Source organism: Carcharodon carcharias, chromosome 7 (genome assembly GCF_017639515.1).
Source record: "Carcharodon carcharias isolate sCarCar2 chromosome 7, sCarCar2.pri, whole genome shotgun sequence".
Lineage (NCBI taxonomy): Eukaryota > Metazoa > Chordata > Chondrichthyes > Lamniformes > Lamnidae > Carcharodon > Carcharodon carcharias.
In genome coordinates this window covers 154,553,294-154,580,590 of record NC_054473.1, presented here as the reverse complement: position 1 = coordinate 154,580,590, position 27,297 = coordinate 154,553,294, and the positions used below count along the sequence as shown (strand labels likewise).

Genomic DNA, 27,297 nt, shown 5'->3' with positions numbered 1-27,297 from the left:
CCTTGTGGGGCAGGAAGAAGAGATCCTGCTAAAGCCAGAAGGAGCTTGAGACTTTCTAGTTGTTTGGTAGTGCAGAACTTGAGTATTGCTGAAAAACGAGACTTTTTTGTCAAAGATTTTCGTCTTGCATTTATCAGGACAATTTGCAAGAATATCAAATGTAAAGGGAACAACAATTTATAATGTATGAGAAGAGAGTGCTGATTGGTTGGCAAGTGCACTCTGGTAGAGTCATTGTCATGGAGCATGCACCAGTTGATGGTGACTGACAGTAAACCAGGCAGCTTGACTCTGGCCAAGGCATTACCCTGATGAATGAACCAGCGAATGGCTGTCACTTTTTTTTTAGCTGAAAAAGATGCAATGTGTGTACATGTTCTCTCTGCAAAGAACATGGCCCTGTGTATTAATTTATGATGCTCCCAGCACATGCAAATGCGCCACACTGCGAGCCCAACTGACAATCTTAAATTGGCTCTCAGTGTAATTCTTAGCATGTTGAGGATTATTTAGCAAACGTTGTCCAATCACAGAATCACATCTAATGTTGGACAATGTGTTTTGAGTTTTGCAAGCACGGCTGGTTGCATACGGTCTGTACTTTGCGCTGAGGGCTCATCCACACGGCTTGCTGCATCTGCATAAGCGATGTCCCTTTATGCCCAATTTTAACTAGGACTGGTGTTGCACAACATGAATTGGCCAAATGGTTGGGTGATTTGTTACAACCAGTTTTGAGCAAGTTTTCCACATACATGGTGAAGGATTCCTTCACATTTGCAAAGATCCTCCAGGACTTGCATATCGATAGCAATGCTGTGTCCATGTGCTCATTTGACATTGCTAGCCCATTCACCAATGTTTCACTTAAGGAAGCCATAGGTATTTGCGCTGTGGTACCATATCATGATGATCTAGACCTGCCACCATTGCGTGAATCAGTATTCATCAAATTTATGAATTCAGCAATTCGCACAGTTGAGTTCATTTTTAACGTCACTATGTATGCTCAAATAGATGGTGGTTGGTAGATGGTGGACCCTCTCTAGGCCCAACTCTCACAAACATCTTTGTTGTGTTCCATAAGAAATGTGTCTTCGATGGAATGACGCCCAACCTCTTACCCCTTGCATATTTCCAATATATGGATGATATGTTTGCTTTATTTAAATCTGCAGCTGCATGTAATAATTTCCTTACATGTCTTAATGGGCTCCATCCTGTGCTAAAATTCACGTTTGAAATAGGACAGTGAAATGAACTCCTTTTCCTTGACATACTAGTTGAGAAATCATCCAGGGGCTTCTTTACCACAATCTACTGCAAGCCTATCTTCACTGGTCAACATGCGCGTTGGGATTCTTAAGTTCCACGTGTTGTAAGGTTGGCCTTATTGGCAACCTTGTAAATAGGGCCTGAGCCATTTGCTCACCATGCAAGCTTGATGCAGAAATAGAACGCATAAAGGCATCCAATGGAGTAATGACTACCCTGATCAGACCATTTCACGCTGTAGATCGTGCAAACTCATGAATTGACCTCAGGCTGTCACTTTTGACCCTGAAGAGTGCTCAGTTGATCTCAGATTACCCTGGAAGGGCAAGGTATCTCAAAAATTCGAGCAACAGATGAAGCTAGCAGTAGCAACACGAGTGGTTTCTGCCACTGACAGGATGTTACATTCAAGCCTAAAAGACATTCTGCCTATCACACAAATGAATAATGTGGTATATGAATTTTAGTGCCAGTGTGATGCTAGGGCATATTGGCCGTACATTCCCAAAGACTGGCAGATTATATCAAACAGTGTGTCCTTTCCACTGTTCACAGTGGGCCAAATACAGACCGTGCCAAATCAGCCTGTGCTTGCAAAACTCAAAATACAGTGTCTAACATTAGGTGTGATTCTGTGATTGGGCAATATTTGCTAAATAATCCTCAGTGTGCTAAGAATTACGCTGACAATTAATTTAAGATTGTCAGTCGGGCTCACAGTGTGGTGCATTTGCATGCACTGGAAGCTACATATATTAATACACAGGGCCTTGTTCTTTGCAGACAGAAATAACATGTACACACATTACTCCTGTTTCAGCTAAACAAAATAAGTGATAGCCATTCACTGGTTCTTTCCTCAGGGCAATGCCTTGACCAATCAGAGTCAGGCTGTCTGGTTTAAATTTCAAACAATGCTTGGCAGTTAACTGCTAGTCACCATCAACTGGTGCATTCTCCATAACACCAATCAGAATCAACTTGCTAACCAATAAGCAGTCTCTTCTCATACAGTATAAATTGTTGTTCCCTTTATGTTTGGTCTTCTCGCGAATTGTCCTGATGAGCGCAAGACAAACAGTTTCAACACAAAAAGTCTCTTTCTTCAGCAATATTCAAGATTACATTTATGCTGCAAATGCAGTATAATGTATGAACATGGCATGGGGTTTTCACTTGTTTAAGAGGTTAATAAAGAATACCTTTTACGGAGTTTAGTGTATTAGTTGCCGACTAAGTAATGTTTGGTCAGTGTTGATCTTAAGTTTGCTTGTTACAGTAAAAGATTTTAAACATGAAATCTTGTCGTCTGATTCTTTGCTTAGGTCCCTGGGAAATTCATATCTCTTTTTAAAACTAATTGGGTTCTACCTGGATCATACCACTTGAGTAATTACATTGGAGATGTTGAGCCATGATCTCAGACATGTGAGCTTCCATTCTTTAATGGCGAAAGTGTTGAAGAGAAGCAAGGTTTTTGAACAGGGTCACTGAGACTGCTGAAGAAATGTGTTTTATGCATTGTTGGTAAGAATGGAACTATTCAAGATTGTGTGTTTAATGGACGTGTTTATATGGGATGTACAGTACAAAATAGGCCATTCAGCCACCCAGTTCCTGTTGTTGTTTATGCTCCACTTGAACCTCCTCCCATCTTTAATCATCTAAATCTACCATTGTAACCCTCTATTCCCTTCCCCCTAATGTACTTCTAAAAGCAGAATATTGTGGATGCTGGAAACCTGAAATAAAAAAAGAAATATTCAGCAGGTCAGGCAGCATCTATGGAGAGAGAAACAGAGTTAATGTTTTGGCAGATCAAAGCATGTGCCAGAGCATGCAGTCCTGCTGGATGAGTTGAGCTCAGGTGAAAGTGCTTGGGTCGGAAATGCCTTGGTGTTTATGCCATCCTGATGAGAGCTTTGACCCCTGAGATGGCCCTGGCTACCTCCCTGTACAGCATGGGTGGTGCTCTGCTCTGCACTTTCCTCCTCCTCCGCCAATGAATTGTGTCAACCCAGCACTTCACCCTCTTCAAGATCCACAACTCTCTGGAGGGCCTTGTTATGGAGAGCACAGCAGACCACCACCATACATGAGCCCCTTGCAAGGAGTGAACTGCAGGGTGCCACCTGACTGACCCAAACATCAGAACTGCATCTTCTGAAGCCCAATGGCCTATTCAATGGTTGACTTTGTGAGCAGATAGCTTCAGTTGTAGCATATCTGTGCCTCCGTCTCAGGGTCATGTAAAGACACGAGTGGCCAGCTCTTCTTGGCATATCCTGTGCCCTTGGAAGCTAGCCACCTATCTTCAGTGATGACATGAAGAGCAGTTGCACCCTGAACTGCTGGAGGATGAAGCTGTCATAGCAGCTGCCAGGATAGCAAGCATAGACAATCATAGAGCACTTGTTGTGGTCATATACCAGCTGAACATTCAAGGAGAGGTAGCCCATCCTGTTCATGAATCTCACTGACTCCTCACTCAACACCTTGATGGCCACATAGGCGCAATCGACGACACCTTGCCGTGTGGAAATACAGTGGTGGAGACAAATTCCACTGCCCTCTATGTCTGCAAGGCCCCATACCTTTGAAATTGTACATGTTAGCCAGCTCACTGAAATGGAACATCAGTGACCCACAAGATGCATTAGTGTGCTGCCATTTGCGGGATGGCACCAAGGTTCTCTGCTTATCCTTGGGAAGAGCCAAAAGTGAAGAAATTTAAGGCCAGAGTGACTTTGTCAGCTATGTCAGAGTTTGGCGAACAGAACTGCATGATCTCAGGCCTTCCTCAACAAAGGCACAAATCTTGGATACTATCTGCCTATATAAACGCAATCTTCTGTGGCACTGGTTCTCTGACATGTCGAGGCAGCTTCAGAGGTACAGTCGATGCTGAGAATATGGCCTTCATTGCCTTCATGCCCCTTGTTCCACGCCTCTGTCCTTTTCATGCCCAGGGCTCTTCAGCTGGTCCTAAGGATGTTAATCCGCTTCACTACTCATCCCTATTTCTGAGTACGTTAATCCCATGCCCAGCTGTTGCTTGCAGTCAGCTGCACTCAAAATAGCCCCTCTTAAGGCTTCATGGTCCTTGGAGGGTCATGACCCCTTCCACTGACCGCTTCCACTGACCAAGCGCGCACAGACCATTTTCTCCTCTACTCACCTGACGGCATTTATGTGTCAATGGGTGAACACCATTATCAGAAGTGCGACTTTTCATGAGCTCATCTAATTGAACATTACAAACATGACTCCCCACTGCTGTGCTGTATTTTTAATTGGCTTGTTCCAGATTCTGTGTGGAATCTGTGCCTTCCCAATTGCAGACTAACCTTTAATGAGTTGACAACAAACTCGTTAACAGGATTAACTGGATATTGCACCCACTTGGGCAGATTGCTGGGCCCTATTACTCCCCCTCCTCGGCAAAATTGCTAACTGTTAGAACTGTGTCAGGAAATTACACACCTGCCTCTTCTGTTCCTGCCTCCCCATCTTCTTGTCTCTCCTCAGTCCTCCTTTCACTGCTGTCATTTTCCCTTCTCCTTCTGTGTTTCTCCATCCCCTTTTCCCTGCTGTTGCTCATGCCCTTATGTTCTTAACTGTGTTTTACATACCCTTCTCCCATTCTCGTTCATTATACTTCTCTCGTTCTAATTATCCCCTTTCCCTGCTCTGATTCTCCATTCTCTTGAGTCCCTGGTCTAGAAATTTTGATCCCTAGCCCCTGGAATTTTGGCACTGGTGTTCCATTTTGTGAACAAGGTGACATCTGTGCCACACCTGCACTATTCTGGTACAGATTGTGCAGCTTGCAATTTTGGGGAAGGCCAAACTGGAGGCATCCTCAACCCTTTTCAGAAGCAGACCAGTATCATATGCAAATAAAGGGTCTAACGCTTGCATCTGCTCCTTCTTGCAACCTTAGCTTGCACCTGATTACCTTTGAGATAACTACTGCTAAGCAGCATAGAATGAAGGAAAGGTTAGTACCCACCTTAATCACCCCCACCACAAGTCCTGAGATCTTCGACTTCCTAACTCCAACCTCCAGAATCCCCACCCCAATCTCCTCCTAGTGCTGCCCCATCCCGATCACTCTCCAAGACCCAACCAACCATGCTGCAGGCCCCCACATTTCTTCCCAGACCTCTTAGCTCCCCTAAGCACACCCCCCACCTCAATCGCACTCCAACGCTCAACCTGTAACAATGGAGATCCCCACGATGCTCTTCCCTTACCTCCTATCTTGCCCCACCAACCGCATCCCAATGCTCAGTTGTTCCTGATCCAGATCCCTTAATCTTGCCCAATCATTTACCTAAGTATTGGCACACAACCCATTGTGGGCTCCTACTCTTGCATCTTCTACATGATAATGAGGCCTAAGGACCAAAGTCTCACGTTCCTCAGACCTCCCCATTTGAGTGTGGAACATTAGCACTTTTGTGAATGAGGTGCCCAAAGGCAAATGCCGATCCCTTGCCTCTTATCCCCCCCCCCCCCACCCCACTATGTCTCATTGTGTAGACAGTGTCTTGTTTTATCTCCGCAGAGCAGATAACATCTGCTTCCTTTCCACTCGAAGTAAGAATGCTGTTCTACGATTCCTATGCACTTAGTTTTTAAGTGCTAAATGTGCAATGCAAGACCCATCAGCAAACAAATATGATGCTGCCTTTTGAAATATTGTGAAAAACGTATTTGCAGAATTTAGCTTGGTTGGAATTGAAGAAAGGGTATCTAATTTATTATAGTTAATCTGTTTTTCTCACATGAGCATTTAGTGAGTAGTTGTTAAGAATACATTTCAATCACAAAAGAGCAACATGTGACTTGCGAGATGCTGCCTGTCTGGTGACTAGCTGACGAGCATTTTGAATTTCATGTTTGATTGCTGGGAAATTAATTAAATTAACAGAAAGGAACAGACGTCAGAATCAATGGGCAGAATTAATTCAGGACACCTTATCAAATAGAATCTGCATTGCCTCCAATTCACTGAAGTTATAAAAGCATTGGTGTTATTCAGGAATCTGTGATTATATTCAACACTTTGTCAGCTGAAGTGAGAACCTAAGCAAAGGAGGAAGATTTGTTTTAGGATAAAATCTTCAAATGAAGAAATATCTAATTGAAATACAGTGGTTCATTGCGTTATGAAATGGTAGTACTCAAAACTGTTAGCATAATGTAGTTGTCAATGTCACAGCAACTACATAGAATTCTGATGGCTTTATAACCATTACATTATACAAGTTAGATTTATTGTAAAATTCATGATTTAAGTATTTTGAGGATTGTGAACATTCTCGGTATCCTTCAGTTCCAGAATACTATCATGAGTCACACTTTCATCTTACAGATGGCAGCAGGGAGTACAATAAAATAAGGCCGATTTAATTTCTTCACAGTTTAACCTTCCTGAAATTAGCAATTTACAAATCATTATTAATAGTTGCCATGGCATTTTGGAAGTCAGCTTCCAGTTGGTAGTAAAAATAAAGTCTGCACAGTTTACCTGCTTTCTCCTCTTGCACAGTATTTGTTACATTGTACCCTTCAGTTTGAAGCAGACAGGACAGTCTTTACTAGCTACTTGAGTCAGCCCATGTGGAAGTCTGCTTCAGTGGGGGCAGAACAGATGGGGCTGGTGTTACTTGTTTCTTTGTTCCATTTCTAATAATAGCTATTAATTTACCAACTGAAGTGGTAGAATTGAAATAGGTAAGGTGGACGTGAGCTAATGAACTGATTGGGGAAAATAGAATATTCACCCAAATAAATACTAATTTTATTTTGAACTATGAAGCACTTTCACAAGAAGACATTTTATTATCTTAGAGTATAAGTGCACAGTTACACATGTGAAGATGTTAAGATATCTTTGTTGAACTACTAACAAGCTGATGAGTATATTTATCTATTTTTTCCCATTTTGAGCAAGGGTGTGTTCCCCTTAAAGCTGCAAATATCTGTATGTTTAAAAAGTTAAATCAAGTTTGACAGTTTAAAAAATTATTCATTTGTACATGATTTGTTTTTTTCTTCACGCAGCGAGTAAAGAGAGATGTGGAAAAGGGCATTGTATACACTGATATGTTTTTCCTGAATAACGAAGGAAAAGAAGGTTCAGGTACGTGCATTTGGAGTGGTATGTTTGTTACCATATCGTAGCAATTGTTAATTGATGTAGCAACAGGTCCATTCCTGGGTTCCAGTGCCTATGCTGCACATGAACCTCCTCTCACGCTCCTTCATCTAACCCCATCAACATAACCTTCTACTCCTTTCTTTCTCATGTGCTTATCGAACTTCGGCTGAAATGCATAGAAGCTATTCACCTCAACTCATTGCGGTAGAGAGTTTCACATTCTAACCATTCTTTGTGTAAAGAAGTTTCTCCTGAATTCCCTTTTAGGTTTATTGGTGACTTTCTTATATTTGTGTTCTCTAGGTTTGGTCTTGCCCACAACTGGAAACATTTTCCAGACCCGAGCAAACCCCTTTGGGGGAAGCCACTTAGGACTGGGATTAGGAGAATTTTATTTGCTTGGAGGGTTGTGAACATTGGAATTCTCCACCCCAGAGGGCTGTGGAAGCTCAGTCATTGAGTATGTTTAAAGCAGAGATTTATAGATTTCTAAATACCAATGATATAAAGGGATATGGTGATAGTGTGGGGAAAAGGCATTAAAGCAGATGATCAGCCATGATCACAGTAAATGGCAAAGCAGGCTCAATGGGCTCAGTGGCCTGCTCCTGCCCTTATGTTCCTAAAGCTTTTCAGAACCCCTCAATCTTGTCTTTTCAAGAGAAAGGAACCACAGCCTGTTCAATCTTCCCTGATGGGTATAGCCTCTTAATTCTGGTATCATTCTAGAAAATCTTTTTTGCAACTTCTCCAGTGTCTCAGTATCCTAATAATATGGAGACAAGAATTGTTCTCCAAGTATAGTCCAATAAGGTTTTATACAAGTTTACCATAACTTCTCCACTTTTCAGTTCTCTCCCCTTAGAAATGAACCCAATGCTTTGTTTGCTTTTTTATAGCCTTTTTAACTCGTGTCGCTACTTTTAGTGATCTGTTATCTGCACCCTGATATCCCTTTGTTCCTCTACCCAATTTAGACACATATTTTCCAAAGCATGTGTTACCATCTTATTTTGCCTACCAAAATGCCTACCATCACATGCCCCAATATAAATAATGAATTAACTAATGCAATCAAGATATGTTTTGTAACTCCTTTCACTGTTCACCGCACTTCTGGCAGATACATAGCATTACATGATCCAGTCCCAAAATACTCCCACCTTTCCAGCAGGCTCACTTCTCCCTGTTCCGCCAGGTTGAATCTGCCATTGTCCTTTGAAAATCATCCCACTCCACCTGAGTAAACTGACTTTCACCAACGAGGCCCACTTCGGCGACTGCTTGTTCCTTAAATCTCCAGAAGCCTCGTCTGACCCGTCTTATTCTTTTCAAACAGAGAACCAGCTCTCACCAACATCATGCTTTGCTGCTCACACAAGCATAGTTTTTCCCTGCTCTTCACAGTAGCTGCATTCTCTCAATCTCTCTCTCTCTCCCTCTCTGTTTTCTGTCCAAAAAGCCACTGCCCCTTTTCTTTGTCAAGTTGTGAAAAGTGTCACTTAATTTTCAGTAGGTTTTGGTTAAGATTTTTTTCTCCAAGACAACCAGATCTCGTGGGCTTGTCTATGTGCAGATGTTTAGTATGGCCACCATCTTAAGTTAAAGGAGACATTTTAAACATAACTGTCTTGTGAAGACCCTCATTCGTAACACCTCCGCCCAATAATTAAAAAAGCATGACCAAAGTAATGATTTTTTTCTATAACACTAGCAAAATACAACGAATTACAATATTGTAAACATCTTAACATCTAACCTGTTACACACACAACACAGCTAACATTTTTGTCTCTTGTTACATTTTACAATTATACATATCCTACTTGTAATACTATTGACTTAACCTTTAACAACAAACTGAATACAACAATTAGGATTTAAAGTCCTGCAAGTATGAATTCTTAGAATCCCAACAAACTTGCAAATGAGAGTTTCTTTTACTGCTGGTCAGTTACTCTCTTTCAACCTCTCCAGAAGGTCTCCTTTCCCATTTTGCCTCGCCCGTATGGTGTCTCCTTGTCCTCCGTTCAAAGAATATACCGTGATTTTGTTTCCTCAGGGTGCTTTTTAAAATCTGTATTGGATTCTGGACCCTGGGATAGTATTTGTGATGGGCCCAAAGGTTTTACAGTTTGATTGGTCTGGTTAACTTTGCAAAGAATAACATTACTGGTTGCAGGCAAGCAGGCAAGACTTTTGGGTACTGGTGGGAGTGAATTGAAATTCAAAGAGAAATCCCGTGTCACAAGATTCATTACCCTCTGGATTCAGCAGTTTTCTTTGTTCTTCTTTAAAGTCAGGCACTAGATTGTCATCAGCATTTTCACTCGTCAACACAGACTCTGAATCACTCTATTCAGGATTTAACTCCTGATCTCCATTTTCTTTCATTTCTGCAAGTTTTTTAATGTCCAACTCTGTGAAGAAAGTTCCAATTAGCCAAACATCGGAATTGTCCTGCATAATAATTGAATTCACTTCATTCTGTTTAAATTCAGAATCACTTTTAGCTTTAAATTATTGTCCATGATTCAACCATATGGTGTTGTTTTCCAGGAAATGTAGGTTTACCATTATGCAAGCATTTCAAGTTTCTGTCAAGTAAAATCTTCTTTAGCTGTTTTAAGAACTTTAAGGTAATTTCAATGTTCAACCAAGACAGTCTGGTACTCCTTTTTAATTAGTTCACAAATTATTTTAAAACTTGTTTTCTTTTCATCCTCCCATTGCATTGGAGCTTTACTTAATTCCTTTTTAGCAAGAGCAATTGCTTCGTTATTTTGAAACTTTAATTTACGTTCAAAAACATGCTCACAGTTCTACAATGTAAGCATTGGATACAGCTGTTCCACCCTTTCATGTTTCATCATTAGCTTTGAGTACTGTTGCTATCTGCTTTGCTACGTCTTGCTTATTTTTTTTCGCATTTTTAATTCAGAGAGTTTTAACTCGTCTCCAACTGCCATTTACTCTTTTCTTTTCTGCTTGATGCTCCAGCGTTCTTTTAAGATTAGTAGGCTGAATTTCTGACCCTTTGAACACACCTTTAGTTGAAATAGCAATTTTTGCAGCAAATTTACATAAAGGCTTTGATTTTTTTAAAGTCATGCCGTTTTCCTTGTACAACTTTAATTTCACAACCTCAATGTTTTTTCCAAAACCAGTGGAGACGGCAATACCTTATCACCAGCCAAATAATTTCCTAATAAAAAGTCCACATCGTCAGTAGGCAAATTATCAACTATCCCCACAATCATAGGACTGGAAATTAAACCATATTTTAAATTAACTCTATACAAAGGAAACGGCTAAACCATTTCCATCAATACCCTCTATCGATACATTTTTATTTAGCAAATTTTCTGGAGGGAAATTCCTGTCATCTGCCAACATCAGCGACTGTGCTGATCCTGTATCTCTATGAATAACAGTTGGCTTCCCTGCTTCACCAGACAAAAATAAGGGCACTTCACCTTTAAAAAGAAAGCATCTATAATTTCCTGCACAACAGAAACAGAATTACCTGGAAAAACTCAGCAGGTCTGGCAGCATCTGCGGAGAAGAAAAGAGTTGATGTTTCGAGTCCTCATGACCCTTCAACAGAACTTATCTATAATTTCCTGCACCCTGATCTACGTCAGCACAGGAGAACCTACCAGCTTGTCATAAGCTTAACTCACTGGGACAACATTTTCTGGAGGGACACAGTGCAGTCTTTTAAAAGCTACAGTTTTGCCTTTTAATTTCCAATATTCAACCATCACATGTCCTTTTATACGACAAAGATGACATGTCGGTACCCTTGAATCAACCTTAACCTCCAGGCTCTTCCTATCTCTCTTCTCTTCCTACCCTTCAGAGGGCCTGGTTTCTCCCCCAGGCCATTTTCCTCACTTTGATCAGATTTCTTACCACCATTAGACCTCTGATCTCTCTAGTTTCTTTGAGTTCACAAACAAAGGCTTGTTATTAATAGGCTTGTGAGACAATCATAATCGTCTGCCATTACTGCAGCCTCCCTTATCCTAGAAACTTCATGATCTTCCAGGTGGCACCTTATTCCCAAAGGGAAACTATTTTTAAATTCTTCCTTTAGCATCTTCTCTCAAAGATTTTCAAAGTCAGAATCAAGCTTCACAGACCTCTGCCACCTATCAAATATCACATGTACAATCTGTAGTAAAGTAGTCCAATTTTATTTTCCCATTGCAGTTTTATGGCAATTTTCTTAAATGACAAAAAATATATTTCAACTTCTTCCTCACTGAATTTTGACATTAAACGAACACTTCTTGCCACTCAAAACCAGGAGTTAATCCTAAATCATCCTCAGATTTTACTGTCACCCCGTGTTGATGTAATTGAAGCTTTTCCTCTGTCTAGTTCAAATTTCCTTGTTTCCCTTTCCCTCTGTAATTCAAGGTTTTCTTTTTCCCCTTCTCTTTCTAATTTCTTTTTCTGTTTGGAATTCAAGTTTCTCCTCTTCCTTTGCTCTTTGGAATTCTAATTCAAGTTTTCACATTTCTCATTCTTTTTCAAGTGTTTGCCTTTCTGACTCCAATTCCAGTTGTTTCATTTGTTATTGAATTATAGCTAACTCGATCTCTGTGCTATCAGGATCACCCTTTTCCTCCCCAGGTTTAAAGTGCTGAGCCAAAACTTCAACAACCTCTGTCTTTTTAACTTCTACTTCTAAGTCCACCCCTAATTTCTCTGCCATAGCCTTCAAATTAACCTTTGTTAAATGTCTTTCCACAAATGCCTGAGTAATAGAAGTAGTCATGTTGACTTTACATGGAATACAGCAGAAGTAAATGTGAAGTTGTGTTTCCTTAAACTCTAGAAAATTCCAGTGTACCCAATTTAAAGTATCTGCATTTTGATACTGTAAGAGCCCCCAATTTGTTATGACTCCTGTAGAGACTGATAAACTTTTAAAAGAAAAATGAATTTCCCAGTGACCAATGGAAATAACCGAAGGACATGATTTCATGATTTAAGACTTTTTACTGTAACAAAGAAACTAAGATTATCATAAATCAACCACTACTTAACAGGCAACTAATACATTAAACAAAAGAAAAAGTACTTTCACGTTATCTAACTAATGGAATAGAGACACGTCTTATAGCATACGAACATTCAAATTAGGAGTAGGAGTTAGCCACTTGGCCCTTCAAGCCTTTTGCTGTTCATCGCACTTCTGGGAGATATATAACATTACACAACCCAGTCCTAAGATACTCCCAGCTTTCTAGCAGGCTCATTTTTCCTTGCCACGCCTCCAATGTCCTTTGAAAATCATCCCATTCCATTTGCGTAAACCGATTTCCAGCAGCAAGACCCACCTCAACGACTCCATGTTCTTTAAATCTCCAAAAGCCCCGTCTGTTTCATCATCATCTTTTCAAACAGAGAACCAGCTTTCACCAGCATCCTGCTTGGCTGCTAACACAAACACAGTCTTTCCCCGCTCTCACAGTAGCTGCACTGTCTCTCTCGGTGTCTCTGTATCAAGCAGCTGTTCCTTTTCAGTGACAATTTTTTTTATTCTTTCATGGGATGTGGGTGTCACTGGCAAGGCCAGCATTTGTTGCCTGTCCCTAATTGTCCTTGAACTGAGTGTCTTGCTGAGCTATTGCGGAGGGCAGTTAAGAATCAACCACTTTGTTGTGACTCTGGAGTCACGTGTAGGCCAGACCAGGTCTAAAGAACATTAGTGAACCAGATGGGTTTTTACAACAATCAACGAATGTCCTGGTCACCATCGCTGAGACCAGCTTTATATTCCAGATTTATTAATTAAATTTAAATTCCCACCAACTGCTGTCGTGGGATTTGAACCCATGCCCCAGAGCATTAGCCTAGGCCTCTGGATTAATAGTCCAGTGACATTACCACTACACCACCATTTCCCCCAAAAGATGTGAAAACTGTCACTTGATTTTCAGTAGGTTTTAGTTTGTTTCTTTCCCTCATGACAACCAGATCACATGGGCCTCCAGACAGATGTTTAGTATGGCCACCATTTTAAGTGAAAGGAAACGTTTGAAACATAACCATCCTAAAAAGTTCCGCATTACAAAAATTTAAAGAAAATATTACTGGAGGCTCATTCGACAGCAATATCACCTAGAAGGACAAGGGCAGCAGATGCATGGGAACACCACCAAGTTCCTCTCCAAGCCATACACCATCCTGATTCGGAACTATATTGCTGTTACTTCGTTGTTGCTGGGTCAAAATCCTGCTACCCACTTCCTAACAACGCTGTGGGTGTACCTGCACCAAATGATTGCAGCAGTTCAAGAAGCAGTTCACCACCACTTCTCAAGGGCAATTAGGGAAGGGGAATAAACGATGTGGAAGAAAATAGTTTAAAATGTCCTGGATTTTGATAGTAGTTAGATTAAATTTGATTGTGGGCAATGACACAATATTAAAGATAATTTTTAAAAATCAGACCAACTGAAACTCAACATTTTTTCTTTGGGTTTTTTAGACAGTCAGAGCATTGGTCACCTTGACAAAATGTTTTGTTTGGATTAGGTAAATGGAACAGTTATCCTTTATAATTCAGGTATGTAAGATTATTTGATATGAATTCTTTTGTTGATCTCAAAGCCACAATGTATTTAAAACTTGTTTTTCTTCAGACAAATGGGCCTGGGTTCGCATGAACCCTACAGGAGTGAAGCCGTCACCTAGATCAGGATTCTCTTTGGCTGTTGCCCCCAACAACCGTGCTATTCTTTTTGGTGGTGTGTATGATGAAGAGGAGGAAGAAGATATCCAAGGAGAGTTTTTTAATGACATTTATATTTATGATATGGTAAAGAATCGATGGTATGCTGGAAAGTTAAAGAGACACAAGGGGGAGAAAAAAAAACGAAGACGAGGAAGAAGAGAGGAAGAAGGAGCAGAAGTGAAATCTGAAAAGCAAGAGTCACAGAGTTCCATAGAAATAGTGAAAGAAGTTGTTACTGAAGATGGAACACTCATGACTGTAAAACAGGTGATAAACAACCCTGAGGCCAAACAAGACACACAAAGTGAGGAGGAGGAGGAGGAGGAGGAGGGTGCTTCTGAAACTGGCCCCATCATTGAGCCATGTCCCCGGTCCAGTGCCATGGCAGCTATTAAAAATGGTCTGTTTTACATCTATGGTGGAATGTTTGAAGTGGGAGACAGACAGTTTACTTTAAATGATCTTTATTGCATTGATCTGCACAAGATGGATGAGTGGAAGGTTCTGGTGGAAACTGATCCAAGTAAGTTTGCTAATTTTACTGGAACCAAGCAGAATTCCTATCTTCATTTAAATGCAACTATTTTAAAAATTCTTTTGTGGGATGTGGCATGGCCAGCATTTGTTGCTCATCCCTAAATGCCCTTGAATTGAGTGGCTTGTAGGCCATTTCAGAGGGCAGTTAAGAGTCAATCACATTGCTGTGGATCCAGCATCACATGTAGGCTAGACTGGTGTCATACAAATATGAGAATTTTCAGAATGTTATTGTAATTTATTGTAAAGATAGGTTAATAGTGGGGTTTGGATTAGTTTCTCTGTGTGCAGGTGTGTGTGTGAGTTTTAATTGAATTACAGACAGCTGCTATGGGTGCTTTGATGTATCAGATGGGAAACTAGGTTTGAAATGCAAAATACGTAAACATTGCTGAAGTTTTAGATGTGAGGTGTGAAGAACATTTGCATTTTTAGATAAACCAGAGTCATGAGTTTCAAAGAGATAATAAGGTGTTGCACTTAGCCAACAGAGACTAAGCCAATCAGTGTGTTTATTTTTCCCAGAGATTGCTAATACTATGAGTACTATGAAAGATTTATATTATGGAAAAAGTAAAGTTGCAAAGATGTAATGGAAGAATGGGATTTACATTAAAAAGGGAGAAACATGTCTAAAGGAGATGAGGTTATGTGTAAGAAAGAAGCCATTCTAAGATCTAACAAGTCTGAAAAGTCCCCAGCCTCTATGTACCAAGCTGCTGTCTCCTGGAACCGGAGCTAAGAGAATTCATTTTATACATCACTGTCCAGGTATTGTGTGTTTTGGCTGGGTCTGTTGAAATCTATGTTGTTTTATTATTGCATTAACAGAGGTGAAACTGTGAGCTAGGTTAATTAGGGGATTTAGGAATTATCATAGAAGTAATTTGTAGAGCTATGTATGTGATTACAGAATCACAGAGTGCAGAAGAGGCCCTTCAGCCCATAGAGTCTGCACCGACATGTGAGAAACACCTGACCTACCTACCTAAACCCATTTGCCAGCACCTGGCCCATAGCCTTGAATGTTATGACGTGCCAAGTGCTCATCCAGGTACTTTTTAAAGGATGTGAGGCAACTCGCCCCCACCACCCCCCAAGGCAGCACATTCCAGACCGTCACCAACCTCTGAGTAAAAAAGGTTTTCCTCACATCCCCCATAAACCTCCTACCCTTCACCTTGAACTTGTGTCCCCTCGTGACTGACCCTTCTGCTAATGGGAACAGCTGCTCCCTATCCACCCTGTCCATGCCCCTCATAATCTTGTGCACCTCGATCAGGTCGCCCCTCAGTCTTCTCTGCTCCAACAAAAACAACCCAAGTCTATCCAACCTCTCTTCATAACTTAAATGTTTCATCCCAGGCAACATCCTGGTGAATCTCCTCTGCACCCCCTCCAGTGCAATCACATCCTTCCTATAATGTGGCGACCAGAACTGCACACAGTACTCCAGCTGTGGCCTCACCAAGGTTCTTTACAACTTCAACATGACCTCCCTACTTTTGTAATCTATGCCTCGATTGTTAAAGACAAGTGTCCAATATGCCTTTTTCACCACCCCACTAACATGCCCCTCTGCTTTCAGAGATCTATGGACACACACGCCAAGGTTCCTTTGTTCCTCAGAACTTCCTAGTGTCATGCCGTTCTTTGAATACTTCCTTGTCAATTGTTCCTTCCAAAGTGTATCACCTCGCACTTTTCAGGGTTAAATTCCATCTACCCATTTGACCATCCCATCTATATCTTCCTGTAGCCCAAGACACTCAACCTCGCTGTTAACCACCCGGCCAGCCTTTGCGCCATCCGCAAACTTACTAATCCTACCCTCCACATAGTCATCTATGTCATTTATATAAATGACGAATAATAGGGGACCCAGCACAGATCCTTGTGGTATGCCACTGGACACTGGCTTCCAGTCGCTAAAGCATCCTCTGTCATTACCCTCTGTCTCCTACACCTAAGCCAATTTTGAATCCACCTTATCAAATTACCCTGTACCCCATGTGCATTTGCCGCCTTTATAAGCCTCCCATGTGGGACCTTGTCAAAGGCTTTGCTGAAATCCATATAAACTACATCAACTGCACTACCCTCATCCACACACCTGGTCACCTCCTCAAAAAATTCAGTCAAATTTGTTAGGCACGACCTCCCTCTGACAAAGCCATGTGACTATCCCTGATCAAATCTGGCCTCTCCAAGCAGAGATAGATTCTCTCCTTCAGAATTTTCTCCAATAGTTTCCTTACCACTAACGTGAGACGCACTGGTCTATAGTTCCCTGGCTCATCTCTACAACCCTTCTTAAATAGCGGAACCACATTAGCTGTTCTCCAATCCTCTGGCACCTCCCCCGTGGCCAGAGAGGAATTAAAAATTTGGGTCAGAGCCCCTGCGATCTCCTCCCTTGCCTCCCTCAGCAGTCTGGGACACAAATCATTTGGACCTGGAGATTTGTCCACTTTTAAGCCTGCCAACACCACCAATACCTTGTCACTTCCTATATCAATTTGCTCAAGAATCTCACAGTCTCTCTCCCCGAGTTCCAAACCTTCATCCTAATTCTCTTGGGTGAAGACAGATGTGAAGTATTCGTTCAAACTCTCATGATGTCCTCTGGCTCTACCCATAGATTGCCCCCTTGGTCCCTAATGGGCCCCACTCTTTCCCTGGTTATCCTCTTCCCATTGATATACATATACATATCTTGGGATTTTCCCTACTTTTACCAGCCAGAGCTTTCTCATATCCCCTCTTTGCTCTCCAAGTTCCTTTCTTAAGCTTCACCCTGCACTTTCTGTACTCCACCAATGCCTCCATTGATTTGCTCCCCTTGTACCTGAACAGTTCTGTTGAAGAGTCATACAGACTTGAAACGTTAACTGTGTTCCTCTCTGCAGATGCTGTCAGACCTGCTGAGTTTTTCCAGGTATTTTTGTTTTTGTTTTAAATTGTACCATGTTGCGGTCGCTATCACTAAAACGCTCCCCCACCACCACCTCAGCCACCTGTCCAGCTTCATTTCCCAGAATTAGGTCCAGCACTGCACCGTCCCTTGTTGGACCCTCTACATATTGACCTAAAAAGTTCTCCTGCACACATTTCAAGAAATCCACTCCATCCAAGCCCTTAACACTATGTCTTTCCCAACTAATGTTGGGAAAGTTGAAATTGCCTAATATAATTACCCTATTATTGTTTTTACATACCTCCGCAAATTGTGCACATATTTGCTCCTCAATTTCCCGCTGACTATTTGGGTGTCTATTAATATACACTTAACAATGTGGCTGTCCCTTTTTTATTCCTAAGCTTCTACCCACAAAGCATTCGATGCCCCCTCCAATATATCTTCTCTCCTTACTGCAGTAACTGACTCCTTAACTAATAATGCAATGCCTCCTCTTTCATCCCCTCCCCGTCTCGCCTGAAGATTCTATATCCCGGAATGTTGAGCTGCCAATCCTGCCCCTCCCTCAACCATGTCTCAGTGATGGCTACTTTATCACAATTCCACGTGTCAACCCTCACCCTTAACTCATCCGTTTTACCTGTAATACTCCTGGCATTAAAGTAGAGGCCATCCAGCCTTGCCTTACTCCCATGAAACTCAATGCAGCTGTACTCCCTCTGACTTGATTGTTTTACTGTATTATGATGTGTCCCTATTCTGCTAACGTTCTGTGTCCCCTCCCCCTGCCGAATTAGTTTTAACTCCTCCCAACAGCACTAGCAAACCCACCCACAAGGATGTTAGTCCCACTCTGGTTCAGATGTAGACCGTCCCACTTGTACAGGTCCCACGTTCCCCAGAAACGGTCGCTGTGATCCAGGAATCTAAAACCCTCCCTCCTGCACCAACTCTTAAGCCACATATTCATCTGCGCTATTCTCCTATTTCTGTGCTCGCTAGCACGTGGCACTGGGAATAATCCAGAGATTACAACCTGAGAGGTCCTGCTTATTAGTCTACTGCCTAATGCCCTGAATTCTTGATGCAAGATCTCATCCCTCTTTCTACCTATGTCATTGGTACCAACATGTACCATGACCTCTGCCTTATCACTCTCCCCTTCAGGATGCTCTGCAGCCGTTCAGTGACATCCCGGACCCTGGCACCAGGGAGGCAACACACCATCCTGGAGTCACGACGGCCACAGTAGTGCCTATCTGTTCCCTTGACTATAGAATCCCCTATTACTATTGGTCTTCCTCTCTTCCTCCCCTCCTGTACAGACAGGCTGCTTGTGGTGCCAGAAGCTTGGCTCTGCCTGCACTCCCTGGAGGAACCAGCTCCCTCATCAGCCTCCAAAACAGAACACCGATTTGCGAGCGGGATGACAGGGGACTCCTGAACTACCTGCCTGTTTCTCTTGGACTGCCTGGTGGTCACCCATTCCCTTCCTTCCTCAAGCCCCTTCATCTACAGTGTGACCACCTCTCTAAACGCGCTATCCACAATGTTCTCAGACTTGCAGATGCTCCACAGTGTCCCCAGCGGCCGTTCCAGCTCTGAAACCCGAACTTCCAGGAGCTGCAGCTGGACACACTTCTTGAGCACACATTGGCCCTGGGCACTGGAAATGTTCCTGGCTTCCCACATGGAGCATGAGGAACGCACCACGGCTTTGAGCTCTCCTGCTATGACTTATCCTTTTAAATTAAACCTTTTAAAATCAATTACTCTAGGGCCCTTCTTTCTTGATCCTTGTTACTACAGAATATACAAACTATAAACCACAAAAAGACCTTAAACTATTAGTGATAAAAGTAGTAAATACTTACCTGACCTTACCCACTACTTACCAGTCCTTTCCCTTGTAGCCTCTAATGCTGCAGCAGGGCAAGACCACTCTCTGAAGATTTAAGAAATGGATAGCAAAGAAAAAATGCAAATAGCACCTCTTCCCCTCTGTACCGAATTCCCACTGTGCACCAAATAGCCAATACCCACACTCACTCTGGCTGTGTCTCACACAGGATGAGGTCTCTCCCCTGCTCGTGTGCAAACACAGTGATTAAAATGATTTATTTTATTGATGAATGTTTAATTTAGTTTTGTGAAAAAAAACCTCTAAGACTCGGTGGACTTATTACTACTGAATTCAAGGCACGCATCTCGAAATAAAAATACAAATTGCGAAACAGTTGTGGCAGCTATTTCAAGTTTCCCTCTGGGTAAGGAGGGCAGATTTCCTTCCCTAAAGGGCATTAATGAACCAGATGAGCTTTTACAAAAATAGTCATCATTACTCAAGCTTTCAGTTCCAGATTCGTTAATTGAATTTAAATTCCACCAGTTGGTGGGATTTGAACCCTACCGTATTAGCCTGGTCCTCTGGATTACTAGTCCAGTGACATTACCACCACACCAACATTTCCCCCATTGAACTTTGACGTTAATACACCATGGCATGAATTTTGTTCTTGTGGTGGTTGACTCTTGACTGCCTCTGAAATGGCCAAGCAAGCCTTCTCAAGGGTAATTAGGGATCAGAAACAAATGCTGTCCTTGCCAGCGATGCTTGCGTACCGTGAACAAATTTAAAAGAAGAATGCTAAGGGCATTATTTGTGTTGAATACTGCAAAGTGGGATTTAATGATTTAAGAGAATGTTGATAAGGCCAGGATAGTTTATTTCACATGATGGATGTTTGGAATAGCCATTTCCTGTGGAAATTGTTGTGGTAATATTTGTTATGTCAGTTGTGTAATGCCATGAGATTCAGTAATATTTCAGGATTACTAGTCCAGGATTAGGAACAGATGGAATTCATAAGGCTCCCATTGTTTTTACAGAAAATGACTACTTTGGGGGATAATAAGTCAAAAAAACACTTTTTTTATTGTGGCTGCTGGCCTCTCAGAGTCTTCCCTTCTCCTTCCCAGCTGCAAAGACTGCCTGTTGTTCTTAATTGGTTGTGGCCCCCAGAGGCAACTTCTTAATTGGGCAGCTCCTCAAAAAATCTCCTCCAGGAAAGCAACACAACCAGTTCCGAGTTCCCAACCCAGAATTCAGCCTGGTATCACAGTATCAAATAATCTTTACGCTACAGAAGAAGGCCTTCGGCCTAGCAAGTCTGCATTGGCTCTCTGAAAGAGCATTCCACCTATTCCCACTCCCCTACCTTATCCCCATAACCTTGCAATTCTCTCTTTTCAGATAGCAATCCAATTCCCTTTTAAAAACCTCGATCGAAGCTGCTTCCACCACCCTTCCAGGAAGTTTGTTCCAAACTCCAACCACCCTCTGAGCGAAAAAAACTTTCCTCACGGCTGCCTGGGAAGGGACCCTGAAACTAAAATTCAGCCCCTGCTTTCCAGTTCTGCTAAAGTATTTTCGTCCATGACTGGGAAAACTTCTTCCTAGAATAAGTTGAAGTGCTTCTTAATATGAGTAATTTAATAAAATGTGAAGTATTAGAAGTTTATGAAATGTAAATAGTTTTAACACTCTCATTGGCATCATCTACTGTTCCCCCACCACCTACTTTCTGCAGAATTTTATGACCTGGACTGTGTCTTTCATCACTCTTCAGCACGTCTTGGGATTTATTGAAATGTTTGCGTATAGACTATGTGTCTTCCCAGTTGCCATGAAAATATAATGATTTTAATAATATTGTTGTGATTTATTGTAAAAGTGAGTTAATAGTGGTATTTGTACTAGTTTCTCTCAGTATTTGTGTGGGACTTAATTGAATTGGAGACAGCTGGTCTGGAGGCTTTGAGTTATCAACAACAAGAAGTTAGGTTTGAAATGCTAAATATGTAAACATGGCAGAAGTTTTCCAATATGAGGTGTAAGGAGCATTTGCATTTTTAGATAAATTAGGCTCGTTTGAATTTCAAAGAGATGGTAAGATGTTACACCTAGCCAGAATAAGCTAAGCCGAACTGTGTTTATTTTCCCAAAGGTTACTGATAAAATTAGTGCTACGAAAAGATTTGTACTCTGATAAAAGTAAAGTTGCAAAAACATATGGGAACAATGGAATTTGCATTAAAAAGGGTGAAACATGTATAAAAGAGATGAGGCTGTGTGTCAGGGGAGAAGGCATTCTAAAATTTAACAAGTATGAAAAGCCTCCAGCCTCCGTGCATCAGGTTGCTATCTACAGAAACCGAAGCTGAGAAAACTCGCTTTGAATGCAACTGACTAGGGTGTGTGGCTTTGCCTGGGCGTATTTAGATCTATTTGTTTTTACTGTTGCCTTAACGGAGGTGTAACTGGGAGCCAAGTTAATTAGGGGTTTTAGGAGTTACTATAATAGTAATTTATAGACCTATGTATATGCTTGAAATCTTTTCTTTTGTTAATAAATATTTAATTTTGTTTTCTAAAAACCTCTGAAGTCATGGTAGTCTTATTATTTCTGAATTCAGGGCACGCATCTTGAAATAAAATACAAATTGCAAAACAGTTATGGCCACGTGATCAAGTTTCCCTCGTGGATTTGATCCAACTGGCACACATCATCTGCCACATCATAACACGGTTAAGGAGAAAGTGGGCAGGGAAAAGAAATTGGAAAAGAAATTCTTTCCTGAAGAAGTAACTTGAAAAATTGCTGCGCTTCTGCTGTACTCCTCTCAGTTAATGTGTCAGAGTAACACCTCTGACCTATTTAAATTACTTGAATTCAAAAATACAATTGTGATCAGTTGTTTCAGCTGGTATACACTTCAATCTGGGGAAGAAAATCAGATCAGCTCTGTATAATGGCATAACAAAGGCTTCTTTGGTCTGAAAAATATCTTTGATTCACTTATGATTTTTTTTAAAAATATTGTCTTTTTCTTCTGCTTGCCTTTGCTTTCTGCAGAGACCCAGGAGTGGCTAGATGAAGAAGAGTCAGAGGATGAGGAAGAGTGTGAAGGAGCTACAGGAGGAAATGATGAGGAGGAAGAAGAGGAGGACAATGACAGCAGTGAAGAAGAGGGTAAATACTTTGAATAAAACTACATTGCTCTCATATCTGGGTAATTAGCCTTTGTTGTGTCTGTGGGTTCTTTTGAAAGATCATCCATAAGCTTCATGAAGAAAGAGCCAGCATGACTCAGTGGCAGTGCTCTTGCTTTTGTATCATGTGCCTTTGAATTCAAACCTCACTGCAAGAGTTGACCACGTAATTGCGACTGACATTTCAGTGCAATACTGAGGGAATGCAACATTGTTGGAATTTCTATCTGACTATTCAAGCAGATTGCACTTTCTTGGGGAAAAGTAAAGGGCTCTAGTGGTCTGATCAACATCATCGCTCAACCAATATTACCAAAACAGATTAGCTGGTCATTTATTGTTTGTGAGCAGTGCTTTGTGTAAATTGACTGCCAGGTTGCCAGTAAACAAGAGTGACCACTCTTCAATGATTGTGAAGTACTTTAGAACAGCCTGAGAATATGAAAGGCAAGTTCTTTCTTTCCTGTATAAATGCCAGCTTGCTTGTTAGTTAACAACTTTATCTTTTTCTATCAGACTATTGAAAATTGATCAATTTCTATTGTATACTCTCTAACATATTCTGTGAAAAGGTGTTCCAAATAATGTATTACTGTATTGTGGAAAAATTAAGCTTGCAATATAATTTTTTTACTGCAAGAACTTTACCCTTCAGACTGAATCCTCCACATGGAATGATTTTAGTTGACTGTCATTGGAGTGACATGCAAAAGACTGATCACATGGGGCAGAATTTTATAACAGCGGGATTTTAGGTTCCTGCTGTTGTCAATGGGATTTATAACGGCCCACCGCATTTTACAGCCCCATCCCCTCCGAAACGGGGCCATAAAATTCTGCCCATGGTGTGTGCTAATTCCCCTTATTACAGTGACCCTGCAAGTATTGGAACCCTTTCATTTTTGGGTGTGTAAGGGAGGGCTGCAGAGCATTCTTGATTATTTGAAGAGCTCTTTGCAAATAATTGGGTCCTCAAATGTATGGGTGCTGAACAGACAGTCACTAACAGAGACAGTCATCGTTGATGTTAGTTTCACACTTTCCCAGTATTGGTTAGGTAGCCATTGTGCAATTATTTAAATGACCAGAATGAGAGAGAATTCTAGGCCATAAAGTTTGAGGAATATATTCAGCTGTCCCAGACTGACAGAATTTCTGAAGTTCCTTGGCTGGAAATCCCTGTTGGATGTTTCTCAGACGTTGCATCCATGTTATTTTGGGCTTAACATTGCTAATCAGGCAGATAACCTTGCATATAGTGAACTTCAGTTCAGGGACAATCCTGAGATGCAATAGGGAAGATCTTTTCAATCTTTATTAATAAATCCTTCTAGAAGACTTGAGTTTTTAGACTCCACAAGTTTATCCTGACTCTTTAATAGTAATTTCCTTATTTTATCATTCTTTTTCTCATAAAATTAGCTGTGTTTCAACTGATGGCAATGATTTAAGTTTCTAAAACTGAACTTTCAGGTAACTGTTACTAATAAGCATTTCTGAAGACACCATTAGGTAATGAGTAGTACTTGTTTGCTTGTGAATCAAGCTATTTTGGTTTGCTCTTTGTCAGAACATATTGAAAATCAAATAAGTATAATATATAATTTTTGCAGCTCACCATGTGCAAATCCAAACCAATGCATTAGTAACCTTATCAGAGATTGTATTCATTTCTTTGTATTTAGCTGAGCTGGATTTACAAGTCCTATACCACCATTTGCAGACATTAAAGTATTATTAATTGAAATTTCAATAAGAAATGGTTTACATTTTTCCATTGTATGATGGGTAATATGGATTTTTATGGTAAATTTTTCTGGGCCACGTTCGATTAAGTTAAGCAACAAAAAAAGTTTAAAATAATAATTTATTTGTATGATCCAAAGGATGAAATTAGCACTATACAGTTTTTCCATCACCTAGCTTTTGTAGACTCATTTGTGCTATCATTCAACTTCAGGTATTTTATCAATGCTCTTTTATGGTTGGTCTTAAATTCTGGGCAATGGGAACAAGTACAGTTATACTTCAAATAAGTGCCATAATTGACCTAGGAGTCCACAACATCATTATTGAATATAAAGAAGATAAGTGTCTCAATTTTTTTCCTGATGGAAAGCTTTTATTTTGATTACATTAAAATACTGTTCAAATAGGAACATGAAATGGGGATATATGTGGGGATCCAGTTGAGCAAAAGTTGTTGTTGTTTTTGAGATTGTGAGAGAATCTGAAATTGTTAACCATTTCTTTTGCTTTGTCAGGAAATGACCATCCTCCAGTCCAACCAGCAGAACCTTATTCAGACTATATGTCACGTACTGAGTCATACTGGATTCAACTGGCCAAGGATAATATGGGCCAGAATGCCAAAGAGAAGAAGACTTTGAAGGTGGCACAGGCAATGGCAAAGACTTTTTATGATGACAGTGTTTGATGATCAGAGGTTATGCAGAACTGAACCCCTGCCAGTAGTCATTTGTTAATATGCTGCAACAATTGTCTTTGAACTTGTCTGCAAAGTTTATTGTTCATTTAATTAATTGCAACTATATTATCTTTTCTATGTTGTAGTCCTTGAAGCCAATTTCAGACAGATTCAACATTGTTACCTTTGCTGCAATTTTTTTTCAGAATCTTAAATTACAGCAGAGGCACTAGCTTTAGTTTCTCAGCAATTCCTTGCTTTAATCTGTATTGCTTTCTCAATGAATTTTTCATTCAAATGCGCCTTGCATTTTTCGAAATTCTTAACGGAAAAGTAAAGGTTATTTGTGATTGTGCCCTTCACCTTACTGTGGCATAGAAGAAAAATACAAATAATCCCTCATTTGGCAATCAAATTTAATTATTTGCATATGTATTTCTGACACAAGACTAAAGTTTAAAGTTATAATAACCAATGGGAAATACTGCCCATGTGATTTCCATACAGCAGTTAAAGACGGAAGAAATCAACAAGGAAGTAATCTTAAATTATATTTCAACCTTGGGTTTAACCAATAAAACATAGATGTTATGATTTGGGTTCTTCTCCAAATATTGTTTCCTTTGCCCGGTGCAAAGGACCACTTCCTCACTCCCTCTGAATCCAAATATGGCATTATTAGGAACAGGAATAAGCCATTTAGACTCTCAAACCTTTACCACCCTACCCTATCTATTCCCCTTAATATCTTGAATACTTGATCAAATCACCTCGTAATTGTCTAAATTCCCTGGAACATAGCCCTAGTTTGTGTAATCTCTCCTCATAGTTTAACCTTTGGAGTCGAGCTACAATTCTACCATTGATTTGTATAGCTTCTTTCAAGACCAGCATTCCATTAGTCTTTTTGATTATTTTCTATACCTGTTCATGACATTTTAATGATCTATTTACATGGACCCCCACATACCTTGGACCTCTACTGTTCCTGACTTTACGTTATTTAGAAAGTATCCTGTTCTAATCTTTTAAGGTTCAAAATACATGACTTCACATTTGCCTACATTGAAATCCATTTGCCACAGCTTTGCTCATTCATTAAGCTATCAATACCTCTTTGTAGTTTTATGTTTCCATCTACACTTGAAGTAGTTTATCAGGTATCGGCTAGGGTGGTAGCAACTTGTTACTGCATTCGCAAAGCACCTCTACTGTAGTAAGATATTCCAAAGTGCTTCACAAGTGTGTTAATAAACCTTTTATGTTGCTGGTAAGCTCACCAAATATAGCACAAGCCATGTTGTACTCTCTGGGTGTCTTTTATAAGCGAATAAAACTGACAGACTCTGTCTTGCAAACTATAAACTATGAGTCACATTTATTAGGAAGTACAATTGTCATAAACAAACTGTAACACTAAAGAACAAAAAAAGACAATATGCCAGCTCACAACAATATAGTAGTTTTGAAACTGCTGGATGGATACCAGTGATGATCATTAAACACCCATGGTATATGTTGAGACTCAATTAAGATTTTTTAAACAGCATTAGTAGAAAAGATGATTTTCAACTAATTGTTATTGACCATTCTGGTTTTCGAAGCAGTGGTAGCAAACAAATCGAAGCGCTGCAGTGTGAAAGTATTTTCCATGTTTCTATGTAAGAACAAAAATAGAAGCATTCAGCCTTTCAAACCTGCAAAACCTTTCAATAAAATCATAGCTGATCATCCATCTCAGATACACCTTTTCACATAATCCCTTGATTCCTTTAGTATCCAAAAACCTATTGATCTTTGTCTTAAATATACTCAATGACTGAGCAGCCACAGCCCTATAGGGTAGAGAATTCCAAAGGTTCACAACCCTTTGAGTGAAAAATTTCACATCATCTTGGTCCTAAATGGCTGACGCCTTATTCTGAGACTGATCCCTAGTTCTAGACTCCCCAGGCAGGGGAAATATCCTCCCAGCATGTACCCTATCAACTCCTTAAGAATTTTATATGTTTAACTGAGATCACCTCCATCCTTCTAAACCCGAGGGAATGTAGACCTAGTCTATTCAATCTTTCCTTCTAAGACAATCCCTTCATCCCAGGCCAAAGTAAAATACTATGGATGCTAGAAACCTGAAATAAAAACAAAATGCTGGATATGCTCA

The 27,297-nt window shown here is 40.6% G+C and overlaps 1 protein-coding gene across 1 annotated transcript in view; it reads left to right on the top strand.

Moving 5' to 3' along the window:
- Positions 1-26,494, top strand: part of klhdc4 (kelch domain containing 4) — a 103,544-nt gene extending 77,050 nt beyond the window's left edge. Inside the window, exons 8-11 of the mRNA XM_041192726.1 lie at positions 7,348-7,426; positions 14,104-14,718; positions 22,569-22,685; positions 24,970-26,494. Of these exons, the coding sequence (XP_041048660.1) occupies positions 7,348-7,426; positions 14,104-14,718; positions 22,569-22,685; positions 24,970-25,142 (984 nt within the window). The 3' untranslated portion in view covers positions 25,143-26,494. The remainder of the gene's footprint in view (positions 1-7,347; positions 7,427-14,103; positions 14,719-22,568; positions 22,686-24,969) is intronic.
- The last annotated feature ends 803 nt before the right edge of the window (positions 26,495-27,297 follow it).